We start from the raw sequence: 15,973 nt of genomic DNA on the forward strand, positions 1-15,973 counted from the left end.
GCTTTCCTGCCAGCAACGGAATCACAGTTACTCATTAGTACTATTTTCTTCATGAGCGACGTAATTAATATATAGGGTGACCCAGCAATACGTTACAATATTTAAGGGGTCTTGAAGGAAGAAAGCAGAAACAGATGAGACACGATATTATTACACATTTTTCTTCCAATTGAGAACGACTATAAAAATATCGTATCAAGTTCCTGAAACACCCTGTATATAGCCCTGCATCGTCCATCATAGAGTCTTTCCGAGGGTCAATCTACCTTAAGACTACACGAAACAATTTTTAAATTCAATTTTCTTCAAAACAGGGCCTTATACGAACAAATGTTCTTCCATTTACATCACTACTCTATTCCATATTTCTAGGACATCCTGTACAACGGAGGGACGAGACACGGACACATGCGAACAGGTTTAGTCAGCCACGCGAAAACACTGTTCGAGGCTTGACATCTGTAGACGGCCGAGTGAACGTCGTGCCGGTAACCCTCCGCTCTGAACGGCAAGAAGTACATCGAACCATTCACCAGCGTCTCGCGGATGTTCGGTATGGGGATCACCGGTGACATGTCGCCCATAAGCCAATCAATCCTCGGCGGCGGGCTGCCTTGGGCCGAACAATGGATCATTGTTCCGGTCTCGTTCGAGAATTCGACCGCCGAGCGTGGCTCCGAGATCAGCACTGGACCCTGACTATCCAGCACCACACCCCGTCCTGAAACATGTAATACAGCGTGTTAGGTTTAAACAAGGATCGTGTCCATTATATAATAACCATCGACTGAAAAAGGTGTGCCTTGAAGGGACATATGCTTTCCATGGCGCTGATAGACTCTTGGTTTTCTCTTTTGTATACGAATCGGGGATTCTCCGAAGATTGTCTAGAGTAATAATAATTCGAGAAGTATATGATACGACCTGTAAAATTCGGAACTACCTATATCGGTTTTTGGATTTTTAATACTACAGTAGAATTCATATTAGTTCCAAGAACTGTTCAAATTATTTAGGCACGCCTGTTTTATGTCTACTGTTGACATTTGTCGCTCACACGATGGGGTGGTAATTGCATTTGGCTGATAGCCAAATATTCTGAATATTCAATATCCAAATATTGGGTATACTTATATTTGATGAAACTGTTAACAGAGGAAGATAGGTCTGTTTTGTACAGATACTGTAGTATTATGTGGGTATACATATATAGTGTGTTCGGTCACTAGGGTCAGAACTTTTAAGAGATAATTCTGCGTGTTAAAATAAAACGAAAATCAAGCATGACGAAATTGTGGTGAAAGTTTCGTTGTCAAATTATTAACAATCAAAACTTCGGGTTGGAAACTTTTAAGAATACACCTTTACCTCGTGGCCAAAAAAGTGATGCGTAACATTTAAACTCGAGCCTGGAGTATCTTCTTGTGACACTTCGTAAAAAAACACACACGAAACGATGCAAGATATTGAACTAATACTACAGAAAAATTCGAAGGTTATTTCGGATCGACTAGATCTGTTCACGTTGACGACCAGCACCGAACTGAGGAAACGTTACTCGAATTCCACGCAGAGGACCGAAAAGTAATTGAAATATCTAAACAGTGAGTGGATATTGTACTACCTGTCCCTCGACAACGTCATTAACGGTCGCGCATGACCTGTGGATGTTGGGATTGTACCAAGGAAAATGTATATATCACATGTTTGGCTGAGACGTAAGATTGTATTTTTTTTAGGCGAAGCCATTATACTCACCGTGACCCTCGTGCCCTATTCTTACCGCTTGTACGCAGGGTACCTGGTTTCAGGCCTTTCTGACCTTGATTTCCGATCGTTAATAAGTCAATAACAAAGATTCCAACGCAACTTCAACATTTTTGATTTTTGTTTCATTTTGACATGTAGAATTTCTGAAACCAGTTGCCGAACACACTTTATATGAAATAGAAGTTGGGCACCTCTGTGGTAATTGACAAGCACGAAGCGTATTAATTACCAGGTGTTGATTTTTCTAGATAAAGTCACTTTATGCGTTACTTATCGGCAAATAACAGATACACAGATCAGAAGTATATATTCCATCGGAAAATAGATCGAACAGTAATGTTCAGCCCGAGATAAGAAACAACTGAGCCCAGAATTTTCTTCCCGATATAAGGATTCAGCGGTTAGTTTGAAAGTTCTTCGATATTTTCCTAGTATCGACGGCGAAGAGCTTATATCTCGAAATGCGCGAAACGCCTGCATCTCTATATGTATCTATAACGCCGGCAAACACGGGGGACCTTTCATTTTGTTGCGAAGCGTCGCTGCTAGACGAGTAATAACACGGGAATCGATCATATTCGGTCTTCGTCTTGTCAGTTATTACGGGCGGCGCGACATCATTTGCATTTTTCACGTAAAGCCAGCAGGTTCATCGTTCACGCAGAACGGCATAATAGGAGGCTGTCTTGGTTGTTTATCTTGACTTATGAATGCATAACTCTAAGTAACTAAAATACTCTATTCTTATTCTCCAAAACTACCAATTTGTCAGAAGAATAATTTCAAACGAACACAATCAAATTGCCAACAAAATTAGACTTACGATACAGTAAATCCTCGATGAATGTTCGAAGGCTCCTCGGCACTGACAAGAAGAGGTCCTCAAGTGTAACGCTGACTTTGTAATGAGGTTTAGCACAGTGATGGAATTTGGAATTCTGAAGCCAATGATATTTGTTCTAGCCGCATATGGGCATTAATTTATGAAATATTTAATGCTCAGTGCCGAGGAGCCTGCAAACACTAATCGAGTATCTACTGTATTAAAAGATCAATGTCCATAATTCCAAAAGCGAAATCTGAAACGAAAATAAATATACCCGTTTTCGAGGGTAGGCAAGATACGTACAAGCGATAGTGTATATTTTATAAGTAAAACGCGAATTTTTATGGAAATATAACATTTTATGGACGAATCTCTCGAAAGTGGACACAAAAATAAATATATTTTCCCTGTTAAAGGTTTGAATAGTTTCGAAATAAAAAGAAAATCTAAATAAACATTCTAAAACTGTTTACTGTACTGAATTTTAGACAATCGGATATTCTATAAATGTATAAAGTCCGCAGTTTACTTACAACTTTCCAAGTCCAGGTAACATCACCGATCGATGACGAAACAACAAGGATATCAGACACGATACCCAAATAAATGGTAACCGAACTATCTTCCCCGCCGGCAGTAAAACTCGCGTCGTACGTGCACCCGAGGCCTGTTCAATAGCGTGCGAATCGCCCCTCGCCGCAGCTCGCTGCGATTGCAACATTTACCGCCAGCTCTCCCTCCCCCTCGATCTCTACTCATATCATTTCCGCCCGGTGTCTATCCCTCGTTTTCTCTTTTATATCCATTGTCTCTCCATCCACAGCACCCATCCCTTCCCTCTTTATGCTTCCCCTCGCGGTGCTCCTTCGAACGAGAAAATCTGATAGAGCACATCTCGGGACGCAGCTGATGCCAGCACTGTCGCGGAAGAGCTTTGTCCCCAGGAATTCCGGGAGCTTGTTTTTCGGCGATCGGATGGGGAACACACAGAGCCCAGGGACGAACGAGGGCGGTGATGCGCATGGGAAATGAGCCTAGGTACAGGGAAGGGTACAGGCTGGAAGGAATAGGTTCCATTATGTATGAACGCCGGTTTGATAACCTGGATGCCGATACGCGGGAATCCGGAAGACCGGTAAGAGTGCACACCCTAGGGGAGGGGGACAGGGTGGATGTATTGCATTCAGCCAAGTGGTACCACTCCTGCATGCACCGGAAAGACGTTTATGTTCGGCCGCTTCCTGCGTTCTACGAGCATGATACACCTGCGTCACCACCGGTTTACAGTCCACCCCCTACACCCGCCTACTCTAGCTACTATATTCCGCTCTATACGTGACTGCGTACGGTCGACCCATATACGCAGACTGTGTCCCAGCGCGTATCGGTGCGCACAGCGGTCGGAAGTCTCCGAAACTTGGCAAAAATGCTAATCTCGTTGTTACCCGTTTGGTTTTATGCAGAAAGTTCTCGTGGTAGAGAGCGTGGATACAGTGTTTGTGTATCTCTGGGAATCGATGGTGGATTCAGATACCTGTGAGAAAGGTATTGTTTTTTGGGAGCATAGCGATGGCGTATGCAGAAGCTGCCAGATGTTGAGAGAATTGAACTGTATTTTAGAGGATTTTTCTTTCGGTCACTTTTATATTGTCCGAGGATTAAAAGTAAACTAAGTCGATTTACTTGAGCATTAGCATTCAATTGTGTTTTTCGTGGTTATAAATATTATACGTTCATAGTCGATTTCTGAGCTGGAAAGGGAGTGTGAGTACGTACATATCGGTGGTAAAGCCAGAAGTTTAGATAATATAGTACAGCCTCTCGTATCCGAACTAATGGGGAGACAAGGGTTCGGATAATGTATGTGTGTGTGTTGCAGGTGTTCGGATATGGAAGCATTTACTGTATAACAAATGTCCAAATTATGCACCAAATGAAAATCCCTTGAATAAAATGTGCGTAATACACTACGATACATCAGAAACAGGATCTGAGATTGTATGTTTCCTAATGCCATAAACATTCCACTATAAAAGATACAATTAAATTACTGTGTACGTAAAGCAGTCTGCAGCTGCCAGTGAAACTCGTCGTAAAACAGTTATTAAGGATGCAAAGGAACACTGGCGCAGCCGAGTCAAGGAAAATCTACGTCGTCGTGTTCGCGAATAGATTGAATGAGACGGTACTTAACTCGATGACCCATATTCCCTTGTTTCTACGCTCGGTTTACGATTACGCATTTGGGCGCAATAGGATGAGGTCCTTTAAAAGCACCGGTTCATTTGCATCCTACAGTTCATCAAAGTATTCTCCTGTAACATTTATCCGCGTGGAATGATTTAACGAGTCATCTATGGTTGTGAGGTAAACAAATAGCGATTTTTCGGGAATTTTTCAGGGAAACGCGTGTGTTTTTATTTTGACGAACGTTTCTGTATTTAATAGAGGCACATTTAGAGGATGTTTTGTTAAATTTTCGTGTAAAAATATTGATTTATTTAAGAATTGTGTAAGAGTTCCCGTAGAGCCTTTTTAAAAAGGTGATTCGCGAAGACCACTCCTGTCCAGAATTGGATCATCTAACATCGAAATTTAGTTGGTATATTAATTTATCCAATCCCTAATCGAAGTATTTTAGGAAAAAATCATTTCAGACAAAATGGCCGCTTAAAATTAAGTAACCGATTTTCATTTTAAAAAAATGCTCATTTTTCGACTGTAAAATAAAAACTAAACATTTAAAAATAAAATCCTTCGATTAAAGGCTAGATTTTTACACATGAAATGAGCCCTTAAAATTTGTTACGAATCCGTTCAACGCGATTTTTTATTAATCCTGGTCACCGAGTTTGAAAATTTTGTTTCGAAAAAAGCGCGTTTAAAGATTCAAAATAAATTTACGTGTGAAACAATTTTTTTTTAACTTTGACAGTCATCTATTCCAGGTCCATATAGTAGACTTCCTGTTGCATTGGCCGCCTCTAAAAAGTTAATTTGATGCTGAATTTTTTAAAATATCTAACCAGAGATTACCCCCGAAGAACACTGTTCTGATCACCGTTTAAATGTAGAACCTTACGGAAATCCCTATGATTGTCCCTATGAAGTGTTTAGAGACTATCTGCATACGTTTGCAAGCCAATCAATACCGTTGGTTACTCAACACTTGAATCCGTATGCCGCCTGGGCGTGTGTATACGGAACATTCCCGATGAATTTTACATCCCCTTGAAACTATGCATTACCGGTCCACCAATTAACAATAAATAATGAACACGTGGTGTGTTTATACCACCCGTCTCGCACAACGGTATTCTTGGTTTTGCTCCGTTTTCATAATTAATACATCCCCGAGATATGAGGGGATTCAGTTCGGACGGAAATCCGTCGTTCTCATGTCCTGGTTTCGAGCTGAAAAATATATAATACATTTTTTGTTTCACCCGTTCAGTCTACTCGTTCCCCGTGAAATTCCCAAACACCGATCAAACAATGAATAAAAATGCATCCGGTTTTGAATTCCCTGGTAACAAAAACCGACTGCGGGATTATAGAAAAAAAACAATGGAATAGGTATACCTGAGAAAGATCTCCGTACAAAAATTGTGGAAAATTAAAAACCGTTTCAGTTCGTTTTTGCAATTATTTCGAGTGACTCGGTTTAACGAAACCGAAAACAATCACGCGCGATGCTTCTTTTATCATTCCGTGTGTTTCTGGAACATTGAGAATTTACATATACCAGAATTTATCGGGATCGTTTGTATCCTAGTTTCATTATAAAACGCGCTGCCGCGAAATTTGTACCGGTTATTTAACGCTGCTTATTTTTCTGTTTCAACGGGGTACCACCATGTTCTATAACACGGTCACCGTATCTCGCCTATATTTGCATTCGTCACTTCAAGTCCCCTTATACAATATTTCGGGTGAAACTGGCTCGATTTGAGCGCGAACGATGCACCCTCGAGGGCGCTCGTGTCCATCGTTTACACGTGTTACACGCGGTTAGAGGAAAAACTCGGCGTCAAGTTCGAATAAATTCTCTATTAAGGGTCGTAGGCGGTTCACTGTGCAAAACGCAAATTGAACATTATACCCTCCTCCGTAAACTCCGGGATAATTGCAACGCGTGGGAAAAAAACTGGGCCACAAATAAATCAAACCCGTGTACACTTGCGTCGTGATTTTCGCCTCTTTTACGTGGACGCTTGCGAGAGATTAGAGTTCTCTGTCCTCGTCAGCGTGGTTTTAATTTCTTTACTGTGTGTGTGTATATACAGTCAGAGTCAAAACTAAGTATACACCTTACAAACATGAGGTTCGTATAATACTTCTGTAACATCTTACTGGTGTAAGATCACTAGAATAATGCAGTTTCGTATGATTTTCTGAACATTTTCGGGATGAATGAGCAACCAAAAAATTCGAGAAAAAGAAATTCGAAGATATAACCACACAATTTTGTAAACATCGCTTGTGAAAAAAAAAAACATTGCTCGATTGTAGCACAGTTGGTTTTCATGTATAGTACTATGGACAAATTTGGATATTTAAATATTTTAAAATCAAATTCAGGTGCAAATGCATTTGAGTGAGATTGTGACCTAAAATATATATTAAAGCTGGTTAAAAATTATTTGCTGGAAAACACTTTCAATCATTTATGTCCTCCTCCACAGTCGTCTGATGTCAATGTAAAAGAGCATCTATGCGAAATGTTAGTTACTAAATTCAGAGAAATAAATCTGAATAAATCCCATACTTTCAAACTGTATACTCACTTTTGACTCTCTCTGTACATACGCGTTAATGCGCGACGAGGGAAAATGTAGGGGTTCGGTCGACTGAGGAAGGTTCATGTGATCGCGGAAACGGGAAACAAGCGAATACATCGATGCCACGATATACGACGCGACTGATACGCATGAGAGACACGTTCCTCGAGGTTCCATCGCTTTGTACGAGCACGGTATAACAGTTGATGATTCTTTGAGAACAGGTGGATCGGGAATGAATATTTATTCGTGTGGAGCATCGTTTTGAAGGAAATGGAAATATGTACTATATGGCAGGAATGTTTAATTAATTTAATTGAAACTAGCTGTTCGTGAAGCATAATGGAGAACGGCAATTTTGTTTTAACACTACTACTGCCAAACCCGTCATAATTATGAATTGCAGAGTTCTTATTTTACAATTACTAAAATTATAATAGTGCTTTTGGTTGACTATTTACTGTACATTTTATATTATACTGTATTATGCATTCAATTAATTTGGAATACATTCAACGCTGGTAGTTTTAGTGTTAATTGTTTTGTTAATTTACGGAGACCAGCATGTACAACATTAAGGATAACATATTTATTATATTTATTTCAATTATTGCACTTATCAAAAGCTAAACGGGAGAAAATGAGTATTGTACTATCACAATTGTAGAGGTAGGATAAACTGTAAATGGAGGTGGATTATCAAGAATAACGAGCAGCTTTTTCTTTTCCTTGTTGGAGCTTTTTTCCAAGACGGGACAAACTGGATAACTCTGTAACGATGGTAGCAGTTAAGCGGGGAGAATAACGGAGGAATAAATGTGTTGTTGTAAGCTCGCGATTAACTTATAATTTGCCATTGCTTTAGAGTAAATTAATAACATGAACCTAGATAAAAGATAATTGATGCATTATGATCTAATGTCGATTAGATATGCTATCTGAGTTGGATCGCAACAACTGAATATAAATTATAACAATGCTGACTGTTCAAGTAAGAAGATTTCAACTGTACATTTAAAAAATGACAGCATACGAAGTAAAAATGTCTTCATAACTGTAAATATATTACTGATAATTTTACACTGAACACGATCAAAACGACACCGATATGACTGAAATTCGAAACTGGATCAATGCCGAACTTTGTTCGCAAAATGCTTGCACGAGTGCCGAACAGTTCGCAAAGGGCTCTGTAACGGTAGCACAAAGGCTTTCTGTACGTCCGTAAGCATTCGACAATCGAAACGTTCCACAATAACGGTCTACAACATCGGCCAGTGGAAAATTCACGATGGCGCGTGTAAGATCGCGCGTAACAGCGGTATGTACCTCCGAAACACGATTTAACGCGGGCTAATTAATCACGTCGAAATTCGGGATTCAAAACTTCTCTGCTGTTGCCTTGCTCACGGACTGTAAATTAATTTCTCTCGCGCGAGAAAACGATAGCAGTGTTCGACAAAAACCATTAACAGTTCTTTTTTTTATCGAAATTTCCGAAGCCTCTCCATGGTTTTGTTCAAGTCTCATAGTTTTTCCACGATCGCCCGATAATTGCGTAACAGCCGGCCGCCTCGATGCTTTCGTATCAGTTGCTTCCGGTGTTACGTAACCACCGGATAACTACGTTCGCAGAGACAATTACAAGCCGACAACGTCCTCGCCGCAATGATACTCACCCATGCGCCCAGTTTCCACGAAACAACGCAACTATTTACCGTGAGGGCGCGTATTTGTCCCGCATTATGCCGTGTCATGGAAAATTCCAAATATTGTGCAACCCTTCTAACTCTTCAGCGGGACCAACACAGTGACGCCCGGAAAAAGTGCGAGTTTTTTCTGTGAATTATCCGGGAGATATTTTGAAAACATTTGAAATTTTAAAAAAATTCTTGAAATCCATCGTACTGTTTCTCCTGGTAGATATATGTAGTCCCTTAACACGTTGACTGCCACAGTGGAAAAAGCCTTACATAACCAGACACACTTTATTTCGTTTTTAAAGTTATACATCGTTCAAAATGTATGCGTTTAATTAACAGAGGCTGTTGCTCTTGTTTTAAATTATACTGCGATATTAATTTCACGCAAAAATTGTATAACGGTATTTAAATAACCCAGTCTCTTTGCAATGTACGTGTCACCCATATTTGAGTGACGTGGCAGTCAAAGTGTTAAAGCTTCTTTATTATTTTCTGAAGTGACGTTTATGGTGGGACAAAAGCTGCTATAACTTTGTTATGTTCACGAATTTCTACTTAATACTTTAGGAGAATATTCTCAAAGGTTCATACTTTGAAATTATATAACAAAAAAGGTGACATTTTCGACCTGTCGCTGTGTTGTTCCTCCTTCAGCGACAGAACGCGGGCTGCAGCCGCGCGCGATCCTATGTCTTCGGTGTACGTTCCGCTCACAAACGGCCACGATATAGTTAATTCATCAACGGGGGCTTAACGGGCGCGATACGTCTGTACCAATTATGCATTCACGTCATTCATGGCCGCCCGCTTCGGTCCTCTCCTCTTATCGTTCCAGGTGTCCTGTGCCTTTGAACGCGTATTCGCTCGTCGTCGCGGCTGTTTAACGCTTGCGTTACTCAATGCACGCTCATTCTCCCGTATAGCCAGTGCCCCGCGTGACTTTGTCACCTGAAATATTTCCCTGTATTTTTCGAACGACACGAAAAGATCATCGAGTAAAGGTTTCGACAATTGGAAGGAAATACTTTGTAGCGTCGAAAATGCTGGCGTATCACGGACATTGTGTTATTATGCAGTCCATTTATGATCTTTCTCCGTGATGAAATATCATTGATGTATGATTAATACAATTTTATGCCTCTGGCGATAGACGGAGCTTGATATTTGTACGAGAAACGCTGTATAAGTGATATGGACGTTCGTAGATTGATATAGATGATGTCTGATTTATATGATCCATTGGAGGCATAGTTTGATAATTGAATGTCCGGAAATTGGTGTCGATTTTTAGGTAGATAAGTAAACTCTATACTTTGAAGCAATTATTTCGGTATTCTATAAGACATGCAACGGTTTGTTTTATAATCTTTCGCCATCTTTCCGGCAATTTGATAATTCCATTTGGCCGAAAACTGTCATATGTGTTAGCAATAAATGATGAACATTTTTTATCCTGAGGATCAGAATTCCCATCTGTCAATTTTGCAGAAACATTTGCGACCAGTTCCTTCTGATAGAGTACTTTCTCGGTAAACATTACAGACCTCATTTACTGTTTCACTGACGTTACTTGTCTTCGATGTACTAAATTTGATAAAATTGACAAAATAAAAAGCGAGTCATTTCGAACAAACGTTTAAATACCAACTATGCATCGCCATGATGTCTGCAGTGCACGAGCACATTCGGGCAAACGACGGCACGAGCAAGCGACACGGGTATAACGTCGCCGTACGATCGCATTGGGAAGAATCCGCGAGGAAGTTAGCCGACCAGAGACCGTCAAGAGCACAGTAGCGACTAATGGAGTTTCCTGGAGTTTCCAACTAAACCTATCCCATAAATTCCCCGACATAAACGTCATACCCCCCGTGCTAAAGAGTCTATTAAATTAACAGTTCATCAATCACTTAACTCCTGCGCTACCGACATTCACTTCCTGCATCGAATAAAACTCCGGAACACATCCAGAAGCGCGACGGATCGCGTCAGAAAAAACCCTTTGAAGCTTTCCAACGGCAATCCCCGCGTACCATCCAGCCTCTAGTGCATTCCATTACGTGCGCATATGGCCGGGCGACGGTTACGCGGGCCGCTTCCTCCTTGCCCCGAACACGATACACACCTGTGCCAGTCCACAATTATGCACCGGCGCCATTTATACTGCATTTATACACTCGACCCTCCCCCATCTCTCTCCATCCGCTGCCACCCCTCACTTTTCCACCATTCCGCTGTGCGCACCGTATCCGGTCGTGTTCGACCGGTGGCAACCGTGCGCGCGGGCTCGACGCGCACCTATGCACCTACACGCGTGTTACACGCCAGGTCGAATCGCGTGTGTAAACGTTGCCGCCGTTGGTGCAACGCGACTGTTACGCGTTCCAGGTACCAGCCCCTATATTCTATCTCGCTCTGTTGCGTTGTACCTCGCGCTCCTGATTAATTACAGAGCACCGTTACGCCGCAATAGTGCGGAGGGATCGGATCCCCGGCAACGGTAGGTATTATCATTTGTCGCGGCGAAATTCACCGTACGTCACACACTGACGAATTAACCGGCACTGTGCGTTAGGCGGGCTACAAGAGAATCACGGCGATTTTCTTATCGCTGGGAACCCGGTATTCACACGGTCGAGAAAGACGAATCGTTCTGGGATTCCCACCCCTCCCCCCGCTCCCAACCACCCTGGAATTTGGTACATCGAGTCGGAGTACGTTAGGTTACCAGATACTCCCGATGCGCGCACTTGCCGGAGCCACCCGGGAACGTCGAACGCGTTTAATTCTCTAATTAGAGTGAGCCCTCGTTCAAACCCCCTGGATGAAATTTAAGCCCGCGCTCGAGGCGAATGCCAGACGCGCACCGTTGCCTTCAGATTTCGGAAGCTGTGGATCGAGTTTCAGTGAGAATCGTGGAACCGTAATGTGCCAGTCGAACGGATATTTTCTTGACATGGGTACTCTGACGAGGGCTGACTTCCGGTGTAGCAATTTTGGATTAGTGAAGGGAGGAAAATGATGTATGGTTGAATTTCATTTTTCGTGTAATCGAATTCACGTATTCGAACATTATTCCGTGGATACTTACTAGGCAGTTGAGAGACGATGTAGAGGAACGTGGCCGTTGCATTGCTATTGACAACGCTCTCCACGGAATTGTATGCTTGTTCTAAACACATTCTACTTGGTATGTCAGTATCGATCTATTATGCTTGTCTGATCAATATCGAACTATTCTACTTGCCAAGTTGCTATTGATAAATTCTATTTGTCTGGGCAATGTCGACACATTCTGCTTGTCTGGATAATGTCAACTTATTCTACTTGCCCGCCCACTACCAATCGATTCTCCTTGTCTGGCCAATATCAACTTATTCTACTTGTCCGTCCACTATCAATCTATTCTACTTGTATTTGGATGAAAGTTACATGTGAATTACAAGCTTCCATGCATCAAGGTAAAGGTACTCGTGATTCCAATACATTTTCTCCACGTTTCACCAATAATCCCAATCATGGCAAGTACGACAGGTATCGATCGAATTCGATCCGGAACGCAAGGACAGTAGTACTATTCAATTAACCACGGTCCCCGACGCCACTGACGTCTGCTGGCTGGCCGGTTCTAACGCCGCGATCGGGGCCAAAGTTCCTTTCGTTAATTCGAGTCGGTTTAAACAACGCTGGCTCGCATCGGGATCGATAAGGCAAGGGTGGAGAGTACCACGATTATCCTTCCCGTTCCGCACAACTAATCCGACATAAGCGCCTACATAAATACGAATATATTTCGCGTACGCAGAATCCCGAAGTTAGCTGCAATGCAGTGTCGCCGCGATACCGCCCCCGGTTTCGGATTTTGCCGGCACGCGCCCCGTGAACCGTTAGGATCGTTTGATCAGGATCATGGTTAATTTCACCGTTGGTTATGGCGCACAATACCGTACCAATCACGCCGTGACTTCGCTGCATTGCGCAGTCCGATTGGTCCCTCCATAAAGGCACGGTATACGTACACGCGCGCGATTGTACGGTACCGTGCAACGTGTACGTGTGTACGTGCACAGGTAGGTGTGCGCGCGCGCAAACAGGCACCAACACACATGTACCCGGCACGTATGTCACCCGACCGCGTACGTGTAATCGGCAACGGCCAGATAAAGCCGTGAGGCGGATCGATCCGTGACGAAGCCATCGACTTCCAAGTGCTAGATTTCGTTTCAATCTCGACGAGTCGCGTTACGCCGTGGGAAATTCACGGCGATATCGGGAACCGGATGCGTTCCCAAATTAACGGATCATCGATCGCCTCGACCCTCTTGTGACGTTTAGGGCTGAGACGAGGTGGAACGTTTTCCGGTTGCGTTTTCTCGATGAATAATTAAGCTTGCCCTTTTTCTGGTTTGTGACCGTAGTACGAAGAGTATGTAGATCGTGGTGAATATTGCTTAATCTGAATATATCTGTAACGTTTGAGTAATTTGGAAGAGTGTGTTGTACTCTGCTCTCTGTTCGCTGTCAAAGCTCTTTCGGTCTGCCTTTTGACACTTCGCGCACGTTTTTCCCGTATATTTCCTCCTTCCACACAGAAACACACCCACATGCATCCCTTTCTCTTCCATCCTCACCAAACAATTTTCTTTCATTCCCAGATAAAAGTTACGTCACGCACGCCTAAATCGTCATTTCAAATTTACGCTTGCTACAAACATTCACTACGCATCTTTTTCCCCCACAGAATTTATTTCTTTCCTGCTGCCTCGTCAAAGGAAAAATGAATAAACCAAAGAGATTATCTATACGTAATATCACGCGCATGGAAACACTTCACCTCCTGATTTTTCATTCAAGTGACTCGCCAAAAACGACTTCCGGGCGCTCTCCCTCGACTGTCTTCCCTTTTTAAAGGCGGCAATTCTCGACACTATGTACCGTGTCGGCATCTTACTGGCTCACTTTGAACGGCGTCGATGCTCTGGCCTGATCTTCGAGTACACGGTTAGACGCATTATGCACACACCATGGAGCATGTTGGTCGAGAACTCGGTTTCAAGGTACGAACGAAGGGAAATCGACGGCATCGTCGATGAAATTAGTTGGCCGCGTCGCTGAGAGTCTTACGGCTGCCCCTCCCTCTCTTTCTCCACGCTTAACCACCATTCGATTTCCCTTCTTCTCTCGCCGATTCCGTCTGACCCTCTCTCACCCATTCCGTTCTCCTTCCTTCGCCTATACTTTCCCGCTCCCACTCGACTCGCCGTCTCTTTCTGTCGGTGGCGAATGAATATATTTCCCTCGGCAGCGTCTTCATCCGGACGAATGGAAGAATCTACCGAGACGGCAGCAATATCGGCGGAAATCGAATCGCAAAATGGAGAAAATGACTGCGAGTGCTTCGTCCCCTGTCATGAAGTGGGACGAGGCGAGAAAATCACGATGGACGTCGGAGAAGGAGGTGAAATTCCGGTAGAAGACGGAAAAGCTGAAGAGGGCGAGACAGAGAGAGAGAAAGAGAGAGTGAGAGATGGATAGGAGACAGAAGATCGAGAAAGGGTGGCGTGGAGGGAGGTGCGGAGGGGAGGAAGGAGGAATGCATTCCTGGGCGAGTTAATCCCTGGAGTCTGGAATGGCTGACAATTCCATGGATCCGTGCCTTCTGCCTTCCACTGTGCCTCCCTCGTAACCGCGTGTGTGGGTGTACGTGGTCGTACGTGTCGTCAGAGCCACCTACCCGCGAACCCATCGTCTTCATATTATCAGGTGAAATCGATTCGTAGATTCCTAATATCGTGAAATTTCAACGTAAATGGATCGTAACGCTCGTGTTTCTTAACGCTCGCCCCTCGAGAGTCTGCGAGGGACCCCGGTCCACTGACCCGATCGTTACCATAAGCTGCTTACGACCTGGCTGGGGAATCGTCAGTTATCTCGGCTAGATCCTCTTCTACCTTGCAAATCGCCGGTTATCGTCTGTTCTGCCTTTTTGTTCGACATGGGAACAATTCGGAAGTGAAGCAAGCGGTTCTCTAATTAAGTGATTCATTTCCATTTCGCTTTCTCTTTGTATTTTCTTGGTCAATTTGAATTTATATCGGCAATCTGTCGGATTCTTGTACGATCGCAACGGTAGATACTTCGCGATCGATTCCACCAACGAAAATTCTACGAGTGCACAGAGTTTCGAGTTTCCAACCGGTATTTCGAAAGTTCTCTTCAGCGTTTACGTTTCAAGGGGGTCGACTCTCTTTTCAACAAGCATCGACAGGCGCAATCAGCGATTTCGAGCGGTCCCATCAATCTGCCAATCAATCCAATCTTCTGGCTCCTCGACGGGCAAAGCGATGGGTGTCTAACCCTTCGGAGCACGGTACCGGGAAAGTTTCATCTTTCAACGACATTGAATGGCCGCTGTTAACTTGTTAATTGCCGCGGTGAAGAGGAACGCGAGCAACGCTCGAACACCACTTGGCTATCAGCGGTAACAACAGACAGATCGAAAGGTTTCTCCTGTATCTCGGAAATAGACATCGAAATTCAGTGAAATGCTGAGTCGAAATTAGAAATCCCGAAATTCTCGAGTTCGCGACGATAGGATTTTTGTTACATTTTCAAAGGAAAGAAAACTGGCATCTGAAACAGCCGATCAAACGTATAAAACTTGTATCAAGTGATCCGAACGGTACTTAGCTATCGATGAGTTAGAAATCTAAATTCAATGGAATATTGACTCCAAATTAGAAATCCCAAGTTTCTGAAATCTGCTACGATAGAATTTTGTATTAATTTTTAAACAGAAACACCGAAAAGGCAGCTGAAATTCGAAACGTTCGTTCAAACTTGTAATTACTACGTGTAGAAATAAGTTTGTAGCAAATGGTACGAACGGTGCT

The 15,973-nt window shown here is 43.0% G+C and overlaps 1 protein-coding gene across 1 annotated transcript in view; it reads right to left on the reverse strand.

Annotated features, from left to right (window-relative positions):
• The window catches only part of LOC107185725 (Down syndrome cell adhesion molecule-like protein Dscam2), a 78,624-nt gene extending 66,362 nt beyond the window's left edge, over positions 1-12,262 (reverse strand). The window contains exons 1-2 of the mRNA XM_015573480.1: positions 12,172-12,262; positions 401-721 (exon numbers count right to left, since the gene is read on the reverse strand). Coding sequence (XP_015428966.1) covers positions 401-721; positions 12,172-12,262 — 412 coding nt within the window. The remainder of the gene's footprint in view (positions 1-400; positions 722-12,171) is intronic.
• Between the last annotated feature and the right edge of the window lie 3,711 nt (positions 12,263-15,973).

Source organism: Dufourea novaeangliae, unplaced genomic scaffold (assembly GCF_001272555.1).
Source record: "Dufourea novaeangliae isolate 0120121106 unplaced genomic scaffold, ASM127255v1 scaffold56, whole genome shotgun sequence".
In the NCBI taxonomy this organism is placed as follows: Eukaryota; Metazoa; Arthropoda; class Insecta; order Hymenoptera; family Halictidae; genus Dufourea; species Dufourea novaeangliae.